Source organism: Protomyctophum bolini, assembly GCF_963924005.1.
Source record: "Protomyctophum bolini genome assembly, chromosome: 3".
Classification (NCBI taxonomy): Eukaryota; Metazoa; Chordata; class Actinopteri; order Myctophiformes; family Myctophidae; genus Protomyctophum; species Protomyctophum bolini.
In genome coordinates, this window is record NC_137864.1 from 50314745 (window position 1) to 50339492 (window position 24748).

General features: G+C 42.8%; 1 protein-coding gene across 1 annotated transcript in view; it reads left to right on the top strand.

Moving 5' to 3' along the window:
- LOC308312509 (tudor domain-containing protein 7B-like) overlaps positions 1–24365 on the top strand; it is a gene marked incomplete at both ends in the record, with an annotated part of 30200 nt that extends 5835 nt beyond the window's left edge. Inside the window, 19 exons of the mRNA XM_080759118.1 lie at positions 2420–2571; positions 2953–3297; positions 3770–3907; positions 5014–5210; positions 5426–5615; positions 8495–8638; positions 8743–8796; positions 9113–9272; positions 11412–11611; positions 15469–15603; positions 16208–16291; positions 16417–16551; positions 17266–17367; positions 18654–18840; positions 20064–20221; positions 21082–21275; positions 22136–22296; positions 23772–23892; positions 24266–24365. Coding sequence (XP_080615244.1) covers positions 2420–2571; positions 2953–3297; positions 3770–3907; positions 5014–5210; positions 5426–5615; positions 8495–8638; positions 8743–8796; positions 9113–9272; positions 11412–11611; positions 15469–15603; positions 16208–16291; positions 16417–16551; positions 17266–17367; positions 18654–18840; positions 20064–20221; positions 21082–21275; positions 22136–22296; positions 23772–23892; positions 24266–24365 — 2957 coding nt within the window. The remainder of the gene's footprint in view (positions 1–2419; positions 2572–2952; positions 3298–3769; positions 3908–5013; positions 5211–5425; positions 5616–8494; positions 8639–8742; positions 8797–9112; positions 9273–11411; positions 11612–15468; positions 15604–16207; positions 16292–16416; positions 16552–17265; positions 17368–18653; positions 18841–20063; positions 20222–21081; positions 21276–22135; positions 22297–23771; positions 23893–24265) is intronic.
- Positions 24366–24748: the final 383 nt, after the last annotated feature.

Consider the following 24748-nt stretch of genomic DNA (forward strand, 5'->3'; position numbering starts at 1 on the left):
GCTTTTAATATTTAATAATCATATTGTCTATGTCCCTTAAAGTTATTTCTAATGGTTTGAGCCTCAATCACCACTCTGATATAACCAGCCTTGTCAATTATTTCTGGACTTTGAAAGCAGTTTTAGCTGCAGTACCACAATGTCCTGAGATGGAGAGGGTGCTGATATGCAGATTATTTAATATTTGAGTCATTATAATACTCATGCTAGATAAAACCAGGCTTGTTTCCATTCCATGCCAGCTTGGAAAATCAACAATGGTGGACATTGTAAACGAAGTGGAATTGCAAATTTGCAACTGAAGACTGAGAAAAGGAGGAATTATACAAAGTAGGGTGACATTGATGACATCACGATGAGGCCAAAATCAGTCGAGCTGTTTCTGAGAGCAATTTCCATTAAAACACCCATATGACATGAAGGCCTGATTGTTCAAAATTGGTTATTTGTGGGGATAGAAAACACACATGGGAGCCCCAAAAACACAAAAGAAATTGAAAAAGTTGAATTTTATGTTATAGGTCCTTTAAGGTGTTATGCTGTGTTAACACCATAGCTATGACTACAAAGCAAAGGCAACAAGCCGTTTTCAGCAACATGGAGATACAAATGGATGCTCGACACTTGTAACGATTTTCAGTCATGTTCTCCCTTCACACAATTCCGGTTTGTAAAGTGGGATTTCTTTCCCCTGTCAGTCCGTTCCTTTTAACCTAAGCCTTTATATTCAGTGAGGGTGTCGAGTAGTGCTGCCGGAATTGTCCAAAAATTACATTCGGATATTCTTTTTAAAAACCCACATGGATTCGAGCAATTCGACCCATTCGGATTTCAATTCGAGCCATTCGGAGTTTTATATCATTATATTTACACCAATACTGTGCAACATGAGACATAAACCAACTGTGTAGTGTGTGTAGATGTATTTATTCAACACAGGCGGGCAGCTCTCTCTCTCTGCGCAATGTGCGCATTTGCTGCTGCTGCTGCTGCTGAAAACCGAGTCGGAACACTTAATGAAATGGGACAGTCTAAGTTTCATTGTGCAAGCCTCTTGCCTCGCTGGAGGGAGAGAACTTGCCGCAGGCGGTGAATACTAGTATTCACTCAAACGTGGTTGTTTGTTTGGTTTCGGTGTTGACAATGCCTCATGCTCTGGATGTATATTTTCGAGATGGTTAGCCAGGTTGGTTGTTGAGCCGTGGTAGGCTAACTCCGACTTGCATATCTTGCAAACAACTTTTTTCTTTGAAACAATTTCCCCGTTTACTGACCAAAAGCCATAGTGCTTCCATACAGCACTTCTAAGATTGCCCGGGGTGAAAACCACTCGTCGCGGGGAAGAACCGACTGCCGCTGCTGCCATCATTAATGTTGCTCGATCGGCTCCTGACCTTAGAGTATATAAGCTCCTGACATGTGCGCTGTGTTTTGTTTGTTAGTTTCCCTGCGTTGACGCAGAAGCAAGCTACTGTGATCTCGCGACAACAACTGCTCAGTAACGTTATATGCGGTCAGTCTCGCGAGAACCCAGAGGCATTTTTTTTATTTTTAATATTCAGACCTTAATTTGATATATTCGGTTATTCATTTATTTTTTTGATTCGAAAATTTGTTCGGATATAGAATATTCGTTGGCAGCACTAGTGTCGAGCAACATTTCAACAGCTACTAGTTGACAGCGTAGCGGAAAATGGTCATTTTGTAGCATTTGTAGCCGCTATTGTGTGTGTGCAGCATTAACCCATTCTGAACGGGAACCCATTTTGGTGTCAGCATCATGTTATGCTTTAGCTATTGAAAAATAGCAGATCTACAAGCTCATAGCGCGCCACCGAGTGGCGCGCTACGAGCTTGTAGGTCTGCTATTTTTTTTAAATCGAAGAACGACTGACATTTTTTAGAATCTGATCTCAGGTCAGAATGGGTTAATCAGACCAGTGTGTGTCCAGTGGAAACCATCGTATGAATCTGATCTCAGGTCAGAATGGGTTAAATAGATCCAGCAACAAACTAGAATAAAGACGTAGTCGTACATTTTCATACGGTGGACGAGGCGAGGCTGAGTCGGAACACCTTCACTCATAATCACTCATTCAATCATAATCACTCATATTTAATCATGTACAGAAAATTATCTCTAGAAAATGATCGCTTATGCCCCAACTTTGAGGCAAACATTCGGCGAAAGTAGCAGATCTACTAGCCCGCAATGCAACTTGATGTGTTTTGAGCTTGTAAATCTGTATATTTAGCAAATATTTTGTCTAGAGGGGAAAAAGGAGGGGGGGCCTTTGACCCTTGGTCTACTACTAAACAATAATGACTGTTTTAAGTAGTTCATTTGAATACAGCTTTAATTTAAAAAAAAAAGTCAGTCTACCTTGCTAACCAAACACTGTCTTTGTCTATCACATAGAGCAAGTTCAGAGCAGGCTAACTCAGCTGCTTGCTAAGCACTACAGTGGTCTGTGGAAGTCGAAGCTACCAGACGTCTACAAGAACATGTTCAACGAGCAGCTCCATCCCCAGACCCTCATAGACATGCACATGTGGACACACATCTGTCAGGTGAGTTGGTAGTCTGTGTATTGTCGCTGTTGGTTGGAAACATTCTACATTCAAACCTGTTCCTTTTTATTTTTCTAAAAACATGTTGCAAGGCACAATCTGTCTCTTTTAAACTAAAGTGTATTGCTAACCAGGTGAGGAGGTTCTGACAAAACTGACACCAGGAAGATGAATAATATATAAATCGGTTAGTTCATCTGCACACAAAGGAGAGGAATTATTGGTCCCAATTGAACTGAATCGCATTTTCAAGCAACATCTTTTTGTGTGTGTGTGCCGTTTAAACGGACAGTTGGCGTAGTGTTAAACATTAAATGCGCCTTTCACATTCACCATTGTCCTCACTATTTGCTCCATGTTCCCCTGCCTTTTTGCTTACAGATAGAGCATCTTGTCAACAGAGCAGACTGTCTGGTCTACCCGCCTCTCCCTCCCAAACTTCTTTCTGTGTCCACCACCACGTGCTCCCCTACACCCAAGCCAAGGACGAGCCCCCCGGCTGCCATCCTCACCCCCCCCCCCACCCCGAAACCCACCATAAGCCCCAAGAGTCCGCTAGCCAGTCCTACCTTCCTTTTCCCTTCAAAGCCAGTGGACGATTCCCCGGTCAAACCTGTACCTCCTGCCTCTTACATTCGTCCATCTGTCGTTACGTCCCCCTCCATCTCTTTGTTATCGCCAGATGTGCGTGTCAAATTGAAGGAGCTGCTGTCCAAGTATGCACAGGTACTTAACCCATTCTGACCTGAGATCAGATTCATACGAGGTTTCCACTGGACACACACTGGTCTTGATTAACCCATTCTGACCTGAGATCAGATTCATACGAGGTTTCCACTGGACACACGCTGTTCTGATGAACCCATTCTGACCTGAGATCAGATTCTAAAAATGTCAGTCGCTCTTTGATTTTTCAAAAATAGCAGACCTACAGTAGCAGACCTACTAGCTCGTAGCGCGCCACTCGGTGGCGCGCTATGAGCTTGTAGATCTGCTATTTTTTAATAGCTAAAGCATAACATGATGCTGAACACCAAAACGGGTTCCCGTTCAGAATGGGTTAATCCATTCATCTGTTGATGAATATTTTGCAGTTACAAGACATTGATATATTTGATGTTCTGTCATCTGACTTTTTCCCCCTCTTATCCTTATGACAATTGACTAACGTTTCAATAAATTCCACCTGCACTCTCAGGGTTTGTGGGCCCATGCTTTGTCCAAGCTTTACCTGGACACGTACAAGACTGCCTTCCCAGAACAGGTTCACAGCAACCTGTCCATGTTGCCAGACATATGCACTGTGGAATACCCCTTCCCCAATAACAAGAACAAGGTAGGTTTGTTTGCATGTCAATGTGGATTCACTATTCCTTACAAGATGCTTCACGGTTGCACCACTATTTAGCCACATTAAAGGAGAATTCCATACTAAAAGGCTTTCTTACCTTTCTTTGTAGTTGTTACGTCCTCATCAAAGAGGTCCAGGTGTTATTTTGTGCAAAAGCTCCTTATTGGCTATTTCCCCTACCATAAGCCCTAAATTAATTGAATTGAATTGAATGGGATGTATGGGGTGTTGTTCTAATTCGCTTATTTCCATCGCTTAAAATAAAATAAAAAAAGTATATATCCTCTCTTCATAATGTAAATAATAACCACCCCATACATCCCATTCAATTCAATGCAATGCATTGAAGGCTTATGGTAGGGGAAATAGCCAATAAGGAGCTTTTGCACAAAATAACACCTGGACCTCTTTGATGGGGACGTAAAAACTACAAAGAAAGGTAAGAAAGCCTTTTAGTATGGAATTCTCCTTTAACCCTGGCGTCCCTATTTTCGACATGCCATTATTAGGTACAATGTTTACAAAAGTCTGGGTTTGCGAACTTGTAGATTTGGTTACTTTTGAAATGGGAGTGCAAGTGGTGACGCAGCACTTTCCCATTCACGAAAGGGCTTAAAGTTGAAGGATTGGTTAGAATAAGTATAATACTGGTTGGATAATACAAAACAATTAATAGTCATACAGGTAGTTTTTTTTTATGCATTACTCCACAGACCCCCATGACTGAGCTATAGAGCTGTAAGGGTCATTTAGCTGGGTACCCCTGGGGGTTCCTGGACCCCACTTTGAGGACCACTGGTCTATGGTGATTTAACCCATTCTGACCTGAGATCAGATTCATACGAGGTTTTCCACTGGACACACACTGGTCTGATGAACCCATTCTGACCTGAGATCAGATTCTAAAAATGTCAGTCGCTCTTCGATTTTTCAAAAATAGCAGACCTACAAGCTCGTAGCGCGCCACTCGGTGGCGCGCTATGAGCTTGTAGATCTGCTATTTTTCAATAGCTAAAGCATATCATGATGCTAAACACCAAAATGGGTTCCCGTTCAGAATGGGTTAATGCTGTTCTCTTGACCCCATACAGGCCATCCTGTATAGTTCCATTATTGCAGACTTGGACATGTCAAAAACCCATAAGAGCCATGTCGGCAGCGGTCCACTGATCCCTTCAGGACTCAGAGTTCAGAGCCCTGTGGTGCCTCCGCCTCTGGAGATGCCAAAGGAGCAGTTCGCCTCTGCACTGGTCACTGACGCCAAAGACTGCAATGCTGTCACTGTGAGGTAGGACACAGGTTCTGGACTCTTTAACTCCATTTCTTATTTGTATAATTGGTGGGTTATCAATATTTCTATGTTCTATCTAGCTATGGTTTTCTCCATTGTTCTAAGCTTTGGGGAGAGCCTAGTGCTCTTGAAGTGGCCACAGACAATGATAATCTGACTGAAAAACATGCCCACTAAATACACTTTCTCTTTCTTTGTGTCCTTGACCTCAGGTATGTAGGCGACAACTTCTCCAAGGCCCTAGAGGCCATGGAAGACACCATGCGCATCTTCTACAGCCTGTCTGCCCAAAAACCCCTCTCCAGCCCTGCCATGGGTCAGCTGGCAGCTGTCCAAGGAGAGGATGGGGATGAGCTGGCCAGGGCCCAGATTGTGGCAGTCTTGCCATTTGACAAGATCATGGTAAGAGTTGACCATGTTCAACCTGGTGTACCGTACCTATGTATTTTAGGTATTGTCAACATGGGCAAAATTAAATTCATCATAAATGATTAACCATATAACCTGAGTTGGCTTTGCACTGCTAAAAAAGCAGTGCAAAGCCAACTCAGGTTATATGGTTAATCATTTATGATGAATAAACACCAAATCTTTTAGCCAAAAGTATTGCATTGTGATCTTGTAGATGTTTTTGCACGCCATACTATAATTTATGCTGTAGTGTAGTTTGTGTTAATAGCTCTATATACACACATGCCATTTTGGAAAGAACTTTTGGGGCCCCTTCCCTACTTCCTTCACAGGTGTTACCGATGATACTGATGAAGGCTCTGTTCCATTCTGGTCCAACAGAGTCAGGGTGCTGCTATAGAGCGCAGCAGTCCCGCCCCCTTTCAGAAAAGCGAGTGGCCCAGGAAGTGGAAGCCCCATGCATTCTCCCATTGGCACTTATAATATAATTTATTTAAAGACTGTTACGCCGCGGACAAAGCCAATTCGGATCGTGACGAATCATGACAATGAACACAATATTTTGGGCCGATCAAATAATTTATAAGACGAAAAATAAAACAAATGTTGTCTCTCTTTCTAACAATAATGACTTTCTTTTCTTCTTTCTAATGATTTGATCGTCCCAAAATATTGTGTTCATTGTCATGATTCGTCACGATCCGAATTGGCTTTGTCCGCGGCGTAACCGTCTTTAAATAAATTATATTAAAAGTGCCGATGGGAGAATGCATGGGGCTTCCACTTCCTGGGCCACTCGCTTTTCTGAAAGGGGGCGGGACTGCGGCGCTCTATTGTACATGTTGGCTCACACACGCCGCTACACCAGTGGGTCCCAAATGGCCCCCGTATGGGTGTGTAAGTGACGGTGTACACATTTGTGGAGGTCCTACCTGTCTATTGTTATATATCGGTTTTCAACCAGTGGTCCGTAGACCACCAGTGGTCCTGAAGGGGCTCCAGGTGGCCCCCAGCTAAATAACCCATTCTGACCTGAGATCAGATTCGTACGAGGTTTCCACTGGACACACACTGGTCTGATTATAACCCATTCTGACCCGAGATCAGATTCTAAAAAACGTCAGTCGTTCTTCGATTTTTCAAAAATAGCAGACCTACAAGCTCGTAGCGCGCCACTCGGTGGCGCGCTATGAGCTTGTAGATCTGCTATTTTTCAATAGCTAAAGCATAACATGATGCTATAACACCAAAATGGGTTCCCGTTCAGAATGGGTTAATGGAGAGTTGGTGACCAAATGGACCCTTTTAGATCTTTAACTCTTGAGAGCGTAAAATGAAACCAAATGGACGCGTGTGTGCATTTGTTTTCATGTTGCGTACGTTCTTGCAAGAGTTAAATTATTGTTGTGCATTATTTAATTTACACAATTAGAGTCTGTAGAAGAAGAATTGTTGAGCACAAAATTAATGTTATTATTTCAGATAGATAGATTGTCATAAACTGTCATTGCATCTCTGTATGTATTTATCATTTTATTTGACTGATTACTGTCACAGTAATGTAACTTTTGGAGTGTACTAGTGTAGGTAACATTACATGTTGTGGTGACAGTGCATGTGTTGGCGATAATAACGCACGTAACGTTGTGGCTGCTAATTCCCCCATTCCGGGAGTGTTGCACAGAAAACTGACCCATACATTAATCTGTGTCCCTCCCAACATGCATTTCACTTGTGACACGTGATCTGCGGGAAGAAGGCTTACTTACGTAAGAGTCGTTTTTTTTTGTTTTTGACAAAAATTAAGTAAATTAAAAATAGTGGAAGAAATGGGTGGTGGTTGCAAGCAGTGCACATTGAGGCTGGAAGACAGGGCTGTGCGGCGCTAGGTTCCTTGTGGCTGTCCATGCGTTGTGAGATGGGACCCAAAGCGAGCAGCAGTCTTGCTCTAAGGAAGGTCTTAAGACAGACGACACTTTGCCACAGCTTTTCTTGAATTTAGAATAGATGGACTAGATATATAAACTGCCCTGCCCTTAGCTATTCATTTTTCGATGGAAGTTGCTCAGTGGCGTTTTTGAAGCACCTGGAAAGAACTCTCTACTCTTTTGCTCGTGCATGTACTTTGCCCGCCTGCAGTTCAGCTTTGGCCAGTACGGTAAGGCAGATTCAACGTTTCCCAGCTGCTCTGGGGTCCTGGTGTGGATGGAGCCCATTAGCTTACTCAGGTGGTTAGTTGACAACTAATTGTGTCTGTAAAAAAACATGTGTCTGTGTCATAGACTGTAAAAAATATGGACAAAGCGTTCCCCGGGTCTAACATGGACGTAAAATGAAGCCTGAAATCCCTTGCACTGTAAGTCGCCATCTTTCAAGATCCGTTTGAGCCCAGTTTGGCCATTGGCTGGCCCAGACAACGAGGCGGGACTTCCCCCCTTCTTCGTTGGTTTTTATTTTGACTCGAGTGGGCGGGGGATCCCGTTCATGAACTGTAACGGTAGCCACGCCCCTCAGAACATGCGCGACTTTATGGTCATTTTTTTTATAAATGGGGCCATAATTTTCCAAAAAGAATATTATGACATTAGAAATGAGACTTTAAACTAGTGACTGGAAGCGAAAATTATTCATGACCATGTTTATTAAGGTAATACAGTCTAGGTGAAGTTGGGCCCAAATACATGGACTTCAAGTTCTATGGGGCTATGGGTTTTTTTGAGCCCAATGATAGCGCCACAACAGGCCATTATATGAACTTTCATTTCCTTAGTGGCTTCACAAAAAATCTGTCTGACTGCCCCCCTGGTCTGTGTGCACACCAGGTGTACTACGTGGACTACGGTTTAAACATGTGTCTGTGTGCACACCAGGTGTACTACGTGGACTACGGTTTAAACATGTGTCTGTGTGCACACCAGGTGTACTACGTGGACTACGGTTTAAACATGTGTCTGTGTGCACACCAGGTGTACTACGTGGACTACGGTTTAAACATGTGTCTGTGTGCACACCAGGTGTACTACGTGGACTACGGTTTCTCATAACATGTGTCTGTGTGCACACCAGGTGTACTACGTGGACTACGGTTTCTCATAACATGTGTCTGTGTGCACACCAGGTGTACTACGTGGACTACGGTTTAAACATGTGTCTGTCTGTGTGCACACCAGGTGTACTACGTGGACTAAACATGTGTCTGTGTGCGCACCAGGTGTACTACGTGGACTAAACATGTGTCTGTGTGCACACCAGGTGTACTACGTGGACTACGGTTTCTCATAACATGTGTCTGTGTGCACACCAGGTGTACTACGTGGACTAAACATGTGTCTGTGTGCACACCAGGTGTACTACGTGGACTACGGTTTAAACATGTGTCTGTGTGTGTGCACACCAGGTGTACTACGTGGACTACGGTTTAAACATGTGTCTGTGTGTGTGCACACCAGGTGTACTACGGTTTAAACATGTGTCTGTGTGCACACCAGGTGTACTACGTGGACTACGGTTTAAACATGTGTCTGTGTGCACACCAGGTGTACTACGTGGACTACGGTTTCTCAGAGGAGACCAAACGGTCCAATCTGCTGGAGCTTCATGAGGACTTCCTGACACTGCCGTTCCAGGCCACCAACGTCAGACTAGCAGGTACAGTATAGATCCACATCACGTAGATTGTATTTTTGTAACATGTAAGTCGGTGGTTCAGGAACATTTTCATGCCAACGACCCCGAACTTGATATGTATCAAGACCAGTGTTGGGGCGATATTACTCAGGATTCAGGTAGGTAATGTTATATTAAAAAGTATTATTACTTTGTCTCGAGAGTAATGTATTACTGTTTTTTTTTGTTTTTCTGCATATTTCCATGGAATGGAATCTTTTAGGATTGTAACGACGGTCCGATTCCTTCGGTTCCCTTTAACCCATTCTGACCTGAGATCAGATTCATACGAGGTTTCCACTGGACACACACTGGTCTGATTATAACCCATTCTGACCTGAGATCAGATTCTAAAAATGTCAGTCGCTCTTCGATTTTTCAAAAATAGCAGACCTACAAGCTCATAGCGCGCCACTCGGTGGCGCGCTATGAGCTTGTAGATCTGCTATTTTTCAATAGCTAAAGCATAACATGATGCTAACACCAAAATGGGTGCCCGGTCAGAATGGGTTAACGACTCCTAGGGAACGGATCCTTACATGTCTAACTCTGAGAGTGTACTTAACGGTATAGCGGCCACTAGCTGGTCCATTTGGTTCCATTTGAGTTATGGTGGTCCTTGAAATTAAAACATTTGGTATTTGGAAGCACTGGTATTGTAATTGTATAGCAGAAGACGTGAAGTCCACATACCATCTTTGACCGTGAGATAAAATGGGTTCTGGAAATGTCTCCAAATGTGATGTAACAGAGTCCAGTTACTCAATGTTGGATCTGATTCTCCCGGTGTCACTCAATGTTCCTTGTAATCATTGATCTGAGCAACTGAACAACTTGAACAACTGCTGAGCAACATGAGTGTGTTGTGTACACATTATGCTCATGTCCAATTATGGCTTATTCAAACCTAATTACAGAATAAGTAACGGATGCATTATTTTAACCCATTCTGACCTGAGATCAGATTCATACGAGGTTTCCACTGGACACACACTGGTCTGATGAACCCGTTCTGACCTGAGATCAGATTCTAAAAATGTCAGTCGTTCTTCGATTTTTCCAAAAATAGCAGACCTACAAGCTCATATCGCGCCACTCGGTGGCGCGATATGAGCTTGTAGATCTGCTATTTTTCAATAGCTAAAGCATAACATGATGCTAACACCAAAACGGGTTCCCGGTCAGAATGGGTTAATTAACCGTTTCCTGCCAGGGGAAAAAAGCACATCCATTATTATTCAGTATTATTATTTGAACACTATATGTATAGGAATAAATGTTGACAATGTTGTGTACATAAATACAATGGGCCTAAATGAGTCAACAAAATAATGCATTGACCTATTGATTGATATTGACAGATGTCTAAAACAAGTTAGTCCTAGCAGAGAAGTGACAGGCATTATGATTAATTCAAGACTGTAGCCTAATATATGCATGTAATCTATATACTGTATGTATGGTGTGATGTGAGCATTTGCTAGGCCTACCATTTGTAGCCTTAATAGCCTACACTCGGAGTTAAATGAACACTGGCTTTTGGCCATGTAGATCCGGGTTCCAGTCCAGAGATGAAAATCATACTGAAATGGCCTAGGCTAATTCATATACATTTAATTTGGGGCCCCTTGAAATTAAAATGTCTGAGATTCCCTGGGTTAAACTGTAGAGTAGACTATAGTTAATCCACAGAAAATACAAAAAGGACTCTGTATGTAGATAGTTAAAAATCAACACAAAACGAATGTGCCGCTTCAGTTTTTTGTTCGTACCTGGAGTAAGTGCGTTATCTCCGACTGAAAAAGACAATGGATATAATCCCTGTGCGCATCACACAGATTATATCCATGGTCACTTTCCATTATGCGACGCAAAAGAAAATTTATGTTCGTTTTGTAGGCTAGGCTAGGCTCTGCATGTATCAGACCGCTGCATTTTCATGGTAGAAAACTTTTGCATTGTGTGTGTGTGTGTGTGTGTGTGTCTGTGTGTGTGTGTGTCGGAAAAAACGGTCAAACATGCGATGTAGCCGTGCACGCACGGGCGCACGTTAGGGGGAACATTGGTCCCAATTCTGACCACCCTCTCCTTGTATCCTTCTCTTACCTGCCTCCATCCCAGGCCTAGAGTCGTTCAGCTCCCACCAGGCTGTCCTAGCCAGCCTGGAGACGTTGGCCGTCGGCAAGATCCTCCTGATGGAGTTCGTGGATCGCTGTGATCCCCTGGTCGTGCTGTACGACACTTCACAAGATGATGACGTCAACATCAACCAGCTCTGCCTCAAGGCCGTGCAGGACAGGACCATGGATAACCCTCTGACGGTTAGTAGTACGCTTCGCTCTCTTTTCTTACCAAGTGGTGCCGTGAAATATAATATAATGGCTCTGTCACAATTATTAGTGTGATCGCTGTAGGCAACACTGTTGTTTTTAGGTCCGAGAACTTTTGTTCACATGTAAACCTGTGTTTTGTTAACCTTTTTTTGTTCAATGGACGTTTTCCATTTTGGAAAGTTCATTTTCATTCTGTCTTAATCAGGGGTGCACCTAACTATTTTTTTTTTTGAGCTATACAATTAACTACCCACCTGATGCCGCGGAGGTTCCATATTTAACATAATTTCTGTACTGTACTTAACTGTACATTGTTTAAGTAACTACTGCATGGTTTTCATATACTGTATATATTTGAGCTTTTGTTCACAAAGCAAGGCAAACAGAAATTAAAATTGTCATATAGTCATATGTTCAGTGTTCAAAGCCAAAAAAAGTTATTTGTTTGACAATTAATAGTCAACCTACATTTTGTAATCGTGGCTCCAGTTCTGGATTGGTTTCCGTACACTATGACTCTGTTTCAGGTAAGCTTCTCAGAACTTATTTTGGGTCCTACTCGGCAAGTTAAAGTTACAGAACTTTAACCCATTCTGACCGGGAACCCATTTTGGTGTCAGCATCATGTTATGCTTTAGCTATTGAAAAATAGCAGATCTACAAGCTCATATCGCGCCACCGAGTGGCGCGCTACGAGCTTGTAGGTCTGCTATTTTTGAAAAATTCGAAGAACGACTGACATTTTTAGAATCTGATCTCAGGTCAGAATGGGTTCATCAGACCAGTGTGTGTCCAGTGGAAACCTCGTGTGAATCTGATCTCAGGTCAGAATGGGTTAACTTGATTGGTTTTTAAAAAATAGCCGATCTACAAGATCTACCTCAGGGTTCCTTGAGGAGGTTCCAAATGGAGCTGGATGCATTCTCCACTTTAGGTGATCACCTTATCATAGGTGGCGAGTGGGGTTTATGTTTGACGAGGCTGTCAAAATTGCGTGGGTGATTACTCCCGTGAAATCGGCATTTATTTATTCCCACAAAATGGCCTAAAATGTGTTATTTCGCATAATTTGACCAATTTATTGCTACCAATCTCGTACACCAATGATCACGAAAGCAAGATCCTTGACACGATTATAGCCACTGTATCTTACCTTTTTAAAGTAGTCTGAGGAAAATGAAGTGTTCTGTTTCCAGGACATTGTTTTGGGATATTTTGGCTGAGACTGAGTCTCAAGTCAGTGTGGAGATTACCCGTTGGCGGCAATGTTGCTGCCCCTCCCCCTCCCGGCTCATGGCTCCTCACAGACGACACGGAGACGGCGGGGACACCGCATGTCATTCAGACAGGGCATTAGTCCGACGTGCGTCCGCATGTCGGTCTAGCGTCTGCTCCCGTGCTCGCGGTTATGGTTAGGTTAGAAGATGAGGTGGGTTGTCATTTGTCGGACCAATGACTAGCCTGAACAACGTGCTGCACCCAGAGACGGCAGCATCTCTGCGTCGGATACCGGAGAACTCGTTGGTTTACCAACTCACTCGTTTACCAATTCTTCATCAATGTCTTCATCCTTATGTTAACCCATTCTGACCTGAGATCAGATTCATACGAGGTTTCCACCGGACACACACTGGTCTGATGAACCCATTCTGACCTGAGATCAGATTAAAAAAAATGTCAGTCGTTCTTCGATTTTTCAAAAATAGCAGACCTACAAGCTCGTAGCGCGCCACTCGGTGGCGCGCTATGAGCTTGTAGATCTGCTGTTTTTCAATAGCTAAAGCATAACATGATGCTAAACCCCAAAATGGGTTCCCGTTCAGAATGGGTTAACATGCTCTTCATCAGTGTAGTATGTCAAACCCACAGATGTTGGTTCATTTCCAAAGTGAGCAAATTATTTTGTGCATAAATGGTCAGCTAGATAATGATAAAATGTTGAGTTATGTGAATTCCAATGAACTTTAGCATTCCTACTTCATCTAGTGTAAACTCTAAACAACTATCCTCTTTCTCTCGCTCTCGCTCAATCTCAATTCAATGCAATTTAAAGGAAGGTAAAGTAAAAACTAAAATGCACTAAACGGCGGGGAGTAGGAAAACTGGTGAGTTCTCCGGATACAACCGTGTCAGCATGCCCGGCTCGCTGTGTTGCAGGGGGTGTGAACTGTGAGGTCACTGGTTCAGCTGACTCAGTGTTGCAGGGGGTGTGAACTGTGAGGTCACTGGTTCAGCTGACTCACAGCTTCTTCTGAATTGGTTCATCTTTGCCTTGAAAAAGACCATATATCCATTTAGCTTTTTGCCGTTTTCCAAAACAACGGCGCGCTCTACTGTTTGCTACAAAGCGACTGGAAGGTGGAGGTTTTGCAGACATGCCAAGTAGTCAATCGCAATCCTCATCCAACCGGCTGCTGTAGTATTACCCGATTGTCACCAGGGGGCAGCGACAACACACACACACACACACACACACACACACACACACACACACACTACAGCCTATATAATTCTGCACACATATATTATATAGATTTTAAAAATACCCAGCATCACATTTAGGAAGGCTTAAGGCTCATAAATACTCCAGTTTTAGGTGATAAATGATCACCTTCACCTGTCGCCTTCATAATGAGTCAAGGCCTGTTGAGCATTGACCCCGCCTCCCTCTGGTTCAGATGCGTGTCCCCGCGTGCTTGCAATACCTTAAGGGACCACCCACCCAACATCTAGACCAATCAGTGAAGGAGGTGATAGCCCCAGAGTGAAAGGACTTCTCTGACAGACTGAGAGATGTGTCGGGGTCCGCGGTGAATGACATAGTGTTGTAGTTTTCTAACCATTAAACTACACATTGGTGATAAACTATCACCTCAAACTGGAGTATAAATGTGCATTTAGCCTCGTCTAGCCTTACAAACCCTCTACCCCTGCACCTTATTACCTTTTAAGCGATGTTGGTCAGTAATGTGTTGGTGTGAGTGAGTTTTCCCCACCAACGCGGTGAGTATGTTGTCACCTAAAACTAGAGTATGCTGTGGGGGTCTTTACAGTTCTGTAACTCTTGTGTGTACAAATGGACCTGCCATTTGTACACTCGGAGTCATGGGGTCCTTTGAAACGTTTGAGAACCACTATAATGAATTGCCCAAAATGGGGAAGGCAGGCTACCCAAGTAGTGTGATATTCTGAAAGTGTGGTTTAGAGAATTATTCTCTGCTGTTGGTTACAGTATTTCTTTTCTATTGTGTCCCAGGTGAACAGTACATACCAGTTAACCGTTTCAGTTCATAGGACGCACCTGTACGTCATAAGGATTCGAACCGAGAGGTGCCTTGGACGTCTGAGGACGTCCTAGCGCACCCTCAAAGATACGGGGCGAGATAAGAATATTCAGAATTTTTCTTATTATTATTTTTGGCATTTCGCTTTTCTCTTGCCGTATGCTAACGCTCTGTGCAATTATTAGCTTGTCATTGACTCCCATGTTAGCGCGGCGGAAAGATTGACTCGTATATCCTAATCCAGTGCGCTCTCCGTGGTGATGAATGGATCGATATGCTGGCGCTTCATTTCTGCTCATCCGTCTCTCCCGCAAAATATGAACGCTTTTTGGATCATATATCGTATAAATTAAAATGATCGGGATGTGAGGTCACTTTGTAAAGTCAACTTTTTTAAGAAAGTGTTTCCGGTTCATGGCTTTCAGAGTAAAAGCGATCAGACAACTCTGGCACCCCGGAGCTTCTATTTTGATGCACTTCCAGCACTGATTGTGTTAAAGTATTTCTATTCTATTGTATCCCTTGTGAACAGTACAGTATTTCTATTCTATTGTATCCCAGGTGAACAGTACATACCAGGACGTTACTGTGACCAATGTGTGTTCAGATGGGACGTTGCACTGCCAGCTGCCCAGCAGAGGCACTGTGAAGCTCCATGAACTACTGGATAAAATACAGGCCTTCTTCCTCTCCCAGGTACGCATGACATCACAGGAGTGACAGGATAGTAGTGGCTGGTAGTTTTTAATTTTTTTAATGTATGAACCAACGCCGTAAATGTATCACTGGAATTAATTTGATTTACTTTTTTTATTTTTCCTAAATGTTTAGATCAGTGGTTTTCAACCAGTGGTCCGGAGACAACCAGAGGTCCAAATGAACCCCTTATAGATCTTTTACTTTTGAGCGTAAAATGATTGTATTTGAACTGGTGTAGTTAATTAATAAATGGTTCATTTTAGAGGTGCTCCGATCGATCAGAAACAGATCGGTATTCACTCAAAATAACTTGATCAGTGATCTGCAATTTACCCGTTTTTTTTTTTTAATACCATTTAAGTGGTATAAAGTCAATCAGATATATAGTATATTTTAATATCGTTTTGTGACGGTCCTAAACAATCTTACTTTCTTCCCACAACAGTTTTGATGTGGGTTTTGACAATTGTTTGATTTTTAGGTTTGGCGATCTACCAATATTTTCCTATCACCCGTCATCTGGCCCAAAATCGCCAATGGACGGTTTCTGTTTTCAGGTTAACGTCAGAGTCCTGATAATATGCTGGGTGTTTGTTTTCAGGTGACGTCAGAGTCTCTGGTTACCAGGTCTTACTATGGCAAGCTCTGCCTGTCCCGCTACAAAGACAAGTGGTCCAGAGCAGAGGTAAGAACCTGCATGAGAACATCTCCTCCACACATCATGGAAGAATTATAATAAAAGAGAACCTGCAGAGGAAAACTCCCTCGGTACTCATTCAGACTGTGTGTGTGTGTGTGTGTGTGTGTTAGATCACCAACATCCATGGCAACAGAGTGATGGACATCGTGTTCATTGATCTGGGTATACCAGCCTCTGTGTCGGTGACTGAGCTCAGAGAAATCCCCACACCCTTCCTCAATGATCTCACCGTCATACCACCACAGGTCAGTTGCATGCGTGTGCGACGACGTGCGCTCTAATACAGGTGAAGATGTCTTCCAGCCAGAAGGTGCTCTAGAGGGTGACTTCATCAGTGGTCCGGTGAGGTCCATCCATACGTCTGCCTGTCAGTGTTTTGGCTGAGAGCTAGGACACGCATGGGATTGTTGTACCCGATAAACATTGAACATTTATTTATTTTCAAAACCTTTTGTTTCGTGAAACAAATTGTTGTGAAATGAATCCAATTCTTGTTATAAATGTGTGGCAAAATGTGATATTTTAAAATATTCACTGGAGAGTGATCAAGTTTAAATTAAAAAAAAAAAGTCACCATTGCAAAGTCGTTTCGTCCAACACGCAGCTGAGCTTAATATTTAGAAAATTGTAAACTTGATGTAAAGATTGTGAAACTACGGTATATTAACCCATTCTGACCGGGCACCCATTTTGGTGTTAGCATTATGTTATGCTTTAGCTATTGAAAAATATCAGACCTACAAGCTCATAGCGCGCCACCGAGTGGCGCGCTACGAGCTTGTAGGTCTGCTATTTTTGAAAAAATCGAAGAACGACTGACATTTTTTAGAATCTGATCTCGGGTCAGAATGGGTTAATCAGACCAGTGTGTGTCCAGTGGAAACCTCGTATGAATCTGATCTCAGGTCAGAATGGGTTAAGCCACATTTTGCTCTCTCTCTCTCTCTCCCCTCCCCCAGGCTATTAAATGCTGTCTGGCTGACTTGACTGGCCCAGTAGGGAATCCTGAGACCGTTCTGTGGCTGAGAGAAGCTATACTATACACCAACTGTAGCATGAAGGTACACACACACACACACACACACACACACACACCACAAACCGTATCATGCATGCACATTGCAGCCCTTTAACAAAGATTTATAATGGAAGCATCACGCAAAGGCATCATCCCATTTATCAGTTATGGGTCTCATCAGTGACTTGCTCAAGGGCATTTTGACAGGCGGCCTTTGGCAGGGATTGAACCGTGAATCCTGTTACCATGGGGGCGCAATCCCATTCACGTGTAGTAATCATCTGTAGTTTACATAATCCCAAAATGTATCCACAAATGCAATGTTTGAATATAGATGTTGATTGCTTAAATGAAACATTTCTACGGTCAGTCGGGTTGGTTTTTAACCCATTCTGACCGGGAACCCGTTTTGGTGTTAGCATCATGTTATGCTTTAGCTATTGAAAAATAGCAGATCTACAAGCTCATAGCGCGCCACCGAGTGGCGCGCTACGAGCTTGTAGGTCTGCTATTTTTGAAAAATCGAAGAACGACTGACATTTTTTAGAATCTGATCTCAGGTCAGAATGGGTTCATCAGACCAGTGTGTGTCCATTGGAAACCTCGTATGAATCTGATCTCAGGTCAGAATGGGTTAACAAAGATTTATAATGGAAGCATCACGCAAAGGCATCATCCCATTTATCAGTTATGGGCTCATCAGTGACTTGCTCAAGGGCATTTTGACAGGCGGCCTTTGGCAGGGATTGAACCGTGAATCCTGTTACCAGGCGCAATCCCATTCACGGTGTAGTAATCATCTGTAGTTTACATAATCCCAATAAATGTATCCACAAATGCAATGTTTGAATATAGATGTTGATGCTTAACCCATTCTGACCGGGAACCCGTTTTGGTGTTAGCATCATGTTATGCTTTAGCTATTGAAAAATAGCAGATCTACAAGCTCATAGCGCGCCACCGAGTGGCGCGCTATGAGCTTGTAGGTCTGCTATTTTTGAAAAATCGAAGAACGACTGACATTTTTAGAATCTGATCTCAGGTCAGAATGGGTTAATCAGACCAGTGTGTGTCCAGTGGAAACCTCGTATGAATCTGATCTCAGGTCAGAATGGGTTAAATGAAACATTTCTACGGTCAGTCGGGTTGGTTTTTAAGCACTTGGGTTATCAAGTCGTCGTCGTCCCCCCATTCTGTGGGGAACTTGTAGATTTTCCCACGAAGAGATTTGGTATTACAGGAAAGAGTGCAACAAGTACAGAGCCAACTCTGATCAACCTTTATCCATTAACAAAATCATCACAAATTGAACCTCCCCATTGTTCTCAGATTGTGCAGTTAGACCAGGTGAAAGAGGACAGGCTGGTCCACATCTACCTTTACCCCAACTCTTCTGGAGGACAGCGGGACAAGAGCGTCAACCATCAGCTGGCCCAGTCAGAGCTGTGGCTACGACTCACGGAGCAGAACAACAACATTGTCGAAGTCGGCAGCCCCAACCAGCGTCTGGACTCTAGTACGGCTAAGTGCTTAAACTACTTAAAACACGGTCTTGGTGAAACTCACTTGGACCGCTTCTTTCCGGTGTCTTTGCCAAAGATATCCCCCCCATTCAAGTGGTTAAGATGCACCAGTCTTCCTCCGAAAGCAGTGGGGGGTTCCACTTCCAACTTCCAGTCAGTCTTTGGTAGAGCTTAGATCCAGAGCCTGTGTGTGTTCCATCTCAGCCCACCAGCCTGTTCATCGCTGAACTTTTGGCCGTGATCCCTCTTTACATTTCTTAATACGTTGGTCGTTTTTCAGTGCGTAAAGTTTGATTGTTTTAGGTTTCAGTTTTAAGTTAATTATTTGCTATACTAAAAGCACTATTTTTCAAATGGTCTGAACCCAAATCATTGAAACAACTCTAATTCAGAGTTTTTTTTTTTTTTTTAGAGATTTCTTTGTATTTCTGCTTTACTGTGATAGATGGCGGGAGATATAGTGGGGATGATATGCAGCAAACCTCTGGTCCGGTTTTAACCCGGGCCACCTGCGGAAATAAATGTATATTTATTTACCGTATATGCTTTATTTACACTTTACCAGGTTTACCAGTAGCCAAGGCCCAATTCATTGTTGTTTGAATGACAATCGTTTATGTGCAGGAAGGCTTCTGGCCCACTAGAGAGTAACCCAAATGTCTCTTTTCTGATAAATGATTGTTAATTTCAAGCTATACTACATAACAGGCAAGTTTGTCACATTTAGTAATGCATACAATTTACTTTCCTATAGTATCATTTTTATGTCTTGTCATTCATGTTGAACAGTTTATTCACCTCTGGACAACACATGGTAGCTTATTTTAACCCATTCTGACCGGGCACCCATTTTGGTGTTGGCATCATGTTATGCTTTAGTTATTGAAAAATAGCAGATCTACAAGCTCATATCGCGCCACCGAGTGGCGCGATACGAGCTTGTAGGTCTGCTATTTTTGAAAAATTCGAAGAACGACTGACATTTTTAGAATCTGATCTCAGGTCAGAATGGGTTAATCAGACCAGTGTGTGTCCAGTGGAAACCTTGTATGAATCTGATCTCAGGTCAGAATGGGTTATAATCAGACCAGTGTGTGTCCAGTGGAAACCTCGTATGAATCTGATCTCAGGTCAGAATGGGTTAATATAATAACTGGGCCAGAATTAAAGACGTGCCAAGGATGACTCACAGGCTGTTCATACATACTCCTTATAGGTGACGATGACTCGACTGTAGCGGAGAGGTTGAGCAGACCGGCCCTGAGACCCATCAGCTCATCCCATCGGGACCAGCTCGAAGTGGTCAGCCCTGCCAAGACCCCCGCTGCTGTGGAGGAGCCACTGTCCCTGCCCCCTCCACTGGAGGCTCTCCGGGTGGGTGTCCAAAACTTTTCACGATTCTTCAAGTAAAGAAAATACTGCTTTTGATGCTTTTGTGTTGATGCATGATCAAGTAGGGCATTCATTTACAAAATAAAACTCCAAAACATTTGAATGTGAAGATAAGAGGTTTCTGCCCGCAGTGACGATATAAAAAGCACCACTACATAATGGTGTGTTCACACTGACGGCTACCAAAGATTTATGCATGTGTCCTGACGAGCCGCAGCAATATCAAGGAACTTAATCATGTACATTTCTTTCCCCATTAATACAAACAGGAATTGTGTGCAGAGAGAACAACCACAACAACAACAACACTTGCTCATTTTTTCTAGCTGCCAGCTCAAATTGGATTGTAGATTTTGTAGCAAGCTCCAAACGTCTGCCGTCGCTGGCTTCCATTGAAAATGAATGGCGCATGAATACAGCACAACAACACCTCTGCAAAGGCTATGCACTGCAGTTATGTCATTTCCACAAGATGTGTTGGGTAGAAGTACAGTACTGTGGCTTAACCCATTCTGACCGGGAACCCGTTTTGGTGTTCAGCATCATGTTATGCTTTAGCTATTGAAAAATAGCAGATCTACAAGCTCATAGCGCGCCACCGAGTGGCGCGCTACGAGCTTGTAGGTCTGCTATTTTTGAAAAATCGAAGAACGACTGACATTTTTAGAATCTGATCTCAGGTCAGAATGGGGTTAATCAGACCCGTGTGTGTCCAGTGGAAACCTTGTATGAATCTGATCTCAGGTCAGAATGGGTTAAGTGGTTATGAAAATGCCCCGCCATATGAACATTATGTTTGATGCTTCCTCATTGTTCTATCCATCCGTTCATTGCTGTTGTAGGCGGGTCAGAACCTGGACGTCTACGTGTCCGTGGCTCTTCACCCGGGCTACTTCGTGGTGCAGCCGTGGCAGGAGCTGTACAAGCTGTCTGTGCTGATGGGAGAGATGGCGCTCCACTACAACCGCACGGAGGACGCCTCCACAGACACGCTGATCCACAAAGGACACGTCTATGCCGGGAAAGTGGACAAGACGTAAGTGGCAGTTTTTCTTTCTTCTTCTCAATGTTGCATCTAGGGTCAACAAACTGAAATAGTCCAGCGCTATATATAATATTATTTATTGTGTAATTGCACAACAAGTTAACAGAAATTAACGGTTCAGTCTTGCTCAAGGACACTTCACAACGGGAGGCATAATGTTGCTTGCTTACCTTGCGATCATTACGGGAGTCTCTAGAAGCATTGATGTTTTAAACGAGAGGCATGTTGAAGTCAGAAATGAAGACGGAAGTATTACCCATCTGGTCAAAACCACAGAGAGCTCCCTAGATTGGTAGAGAGGAGCCTTTAGGAGCGCTAAACAAGGAAGTGAACGGCAGCGTGCATGCGTGAACAGAGTATGGTGCAGAAGGAGAGGCCAAACGCAAGAAAAAAAATCTGAATATTTTTTTGTTTGAAATGAAAAAGCGCTAGGTCGTGTGTACACGTCCACTGGATCCATCGGTTGGATTAGTTATGACGTCTGTACACGTTGTACGGTCTGACGTGGTTAAAGCATCGTTGTCTTTGTTTCCCTCACTGAACACTACCCAACCCAATATCACCTCTAGCACAGTGATTCTCAAAGTGTGGTCCAGGCCGAGACCCCCAGGGTTCCATGGGGTCACCAGCTAAATTATTAGTATCAGAGTTATGGCCATCTGTAGCCTGATGCATAGTAACTGGGGCTCTTTGAAATGAAAAGGTTTGAGAATCGTATGTTCTTGCGTCACAGTGAATTCAATGTTAAGTTCCATTAGATCCTGCAAATCCGTCACAGAATAGTCGTACTTGTTGTTTCATAACGTGACCTGTTCCTCCAATAAACCTGACCCGTCTGTCTGTCTGTCTAGCTGGCACCGTGTGATGGTGAAGGGGGTTCTGACCAACGGACTGGTGTCCATCTACGAGTTGGACTACGGCAAACACGAACTGGTCAGCTCTACTCAACTCCAGCCTCTCATAGAGGAGTTCAGACAGCTTCCTTTCCAGGCCATCACTGCACAGCTGGCAGGTTAGTTGAGTGCAAAGCAGTGTAAAATAGTTTAAATAACTACATGTACTGTATAAGTACAGTAGACATACATGTACGGAGTCAGACGCTGGTGATATTGACACAATCATTCCCAGGATTCCTTCAAAATAGCTCTGGGGTGCCGGAAAGACATGGCCGCTTTTACTTAGAGACATTTTCAGGTAGTTTGTCAATTTCATTCAATCAGGAAAGGGAGCCCATGTATTTAGCTTCAATTTTAGTCTTGAGTTAAAATGTGTGGAAAATGTTTCCTTGTTTCATTTCGTGATTACTACCAGATGGCAGCTAGGCTGCAACTAATGATTCTTTTCATAATCTATTAATCGGCCAAATAAACAAACGATTAATTGGATTGCTTATTTAGCTATCGCCTTATACATTACATTTTATGTTATTTTAGACATGTTCTAACTAAAAAAAATACATTAAAGATGAATAATTCAGTCAAAGTACATTATTACATTTTGCTCAGCTGCTGATTAGGCTGCTATTCAAATAAAAGACAAATAACATTGAAATAAATCAGATGTTTTTGGATACCATGTGATTCTCCATTGTTAATGTATCATGCTTTGCAGTCGCTACTGTGCATGTGCAACCATCAGCAGATTGTGAGGGAAGACCGATGGCTGACTCTTACATTTAACACTGGAAAAACAAAGTGGGAAAACACCCACGATTAATTGCAGAAAAACTCCAGTGATTAGTTGCCAATTACTAAATGAGTTGGCAACTAATTGAATAATCGATTTGATTACGATGAATCGTTGCAGCCTTGGGTACAGGCATAAGTTCCGACATACTAACAGTCCGACAGTCATTAGTCCGATACTCTGAGTCTACCATAAACGCTAACCACACGCGGGATGCAACGCATGTCGGACCAACGGGTGATTTTCGCATGTCGGACTTTCGGTGTGTTAGATAAGCGTGCGCACCCCGCAGCCTTAATATCACAATATAAAGCGGTTTTAGTTTTACAGACAAATATCACTTTTGACACTGAGGTTTACAGTAGTAGGGATAGGAATTATTGATAGTCTTTAATTTATTACGTTTTCTTTATCGATCGATTAACCGGTTGATAAATGCTTTATTTTTATTTTTTACTGAGAATCTTAATTTCCCTCAATGTCAAACATAAGAATCTACACTTTGCTGATATAATGTACAGAAAGAATACAAAAGGCATATTTGCGATTACAGGCAGTGGCATCTTTGTATGAAATATAAAATAAATGTAACTGTCATATCACATGCAAAGAGGTGTTTCTGTGGCTTCCAAGGTGGGGAGGGGGATTTACATGTGCGTTTCTCAGCCGTGTGCACGCGCAGACGGATTCAGATTGGGTCTCCAGAATGTTTTTTGTCTGTGGCGCCTAATGCATATCAAACTGAGGGGTACCTGCTTTAGAGGGATATTATTATTATTATTATCCCTGTCTGCACAACAGGTGTGGGACAGCAGCAGTGGTCCGAAGAAGCCTCCAACCTGTTCAGGAACCACGTGGAGAAAAAGGCCCTGGTAGCTCAGGTGGAGAGAGTGCAGGAGGGCCCGGAGGTGTGGGCACGCAGGTAGGTTGCTCACAAATATGACCACTAATCACAATCACTTGATATAATTAATAACCGCCTTTATTTTCCATAGTCCTTATCACGTTACTTGGAAATAAGATTTCAAACATTATAAAAAACGAATTGCCAATATGCAAGCTCAACACGATGCATTATGCAGTTTGGCTATTTCCACTATTTTATTTTGAGAGTATAAAGTTAATAAATGTCTGCCCATTTCGCCGTATACAGTATAAGCTGAGTCATTATGTATCTACCCTGTGAAATGTTTGTTTACAAAGCCTAAAAGGCAAAAGTAAATGTATTTATTTTTCAGTGTAAAAAATAAATAAATGTAATGATGAGTGAGTGACATCCCTACTTTACCACGCAGGCTGACGGTGTACCTGGTGGACACCAGCCAGGAAAACAGTGACGTGTGGATCCACAAAATCATGGCAGACATTGCAGAGAAGCTGCCCACCTCTGACTAGGACACAGTAAAAAGTTTTATTATCGTTTTGTTTCTGCATGCTGTTTGTATTTGAATAGTTTGAGTTGGGAGCTTTTTGTTTGTTTTGTGGTTTAAATGCATGTTTTCTTAAATTGTCATTTTCTTTAATAATTTGAAAAAGACTTATGTTTCAAATAAATGTGTAAGAAATGAACACTTCTAAACTCTTTTTTTCTAAGCACCATTTTATCTAAGCAAATTTCTTAAAAAAAAGGGGGGAAAATAGAAAATAAACTGGTGTCCCAAGACGGGGGCACCAGATTTAAAGTGGTTGAAAAATAGGGATAGGATCCGACGGGAAGCATGCACATCTCCAGAAATTCTACAGGTGCTGGTTAAAAATATACGTACAATGAAAAGAAA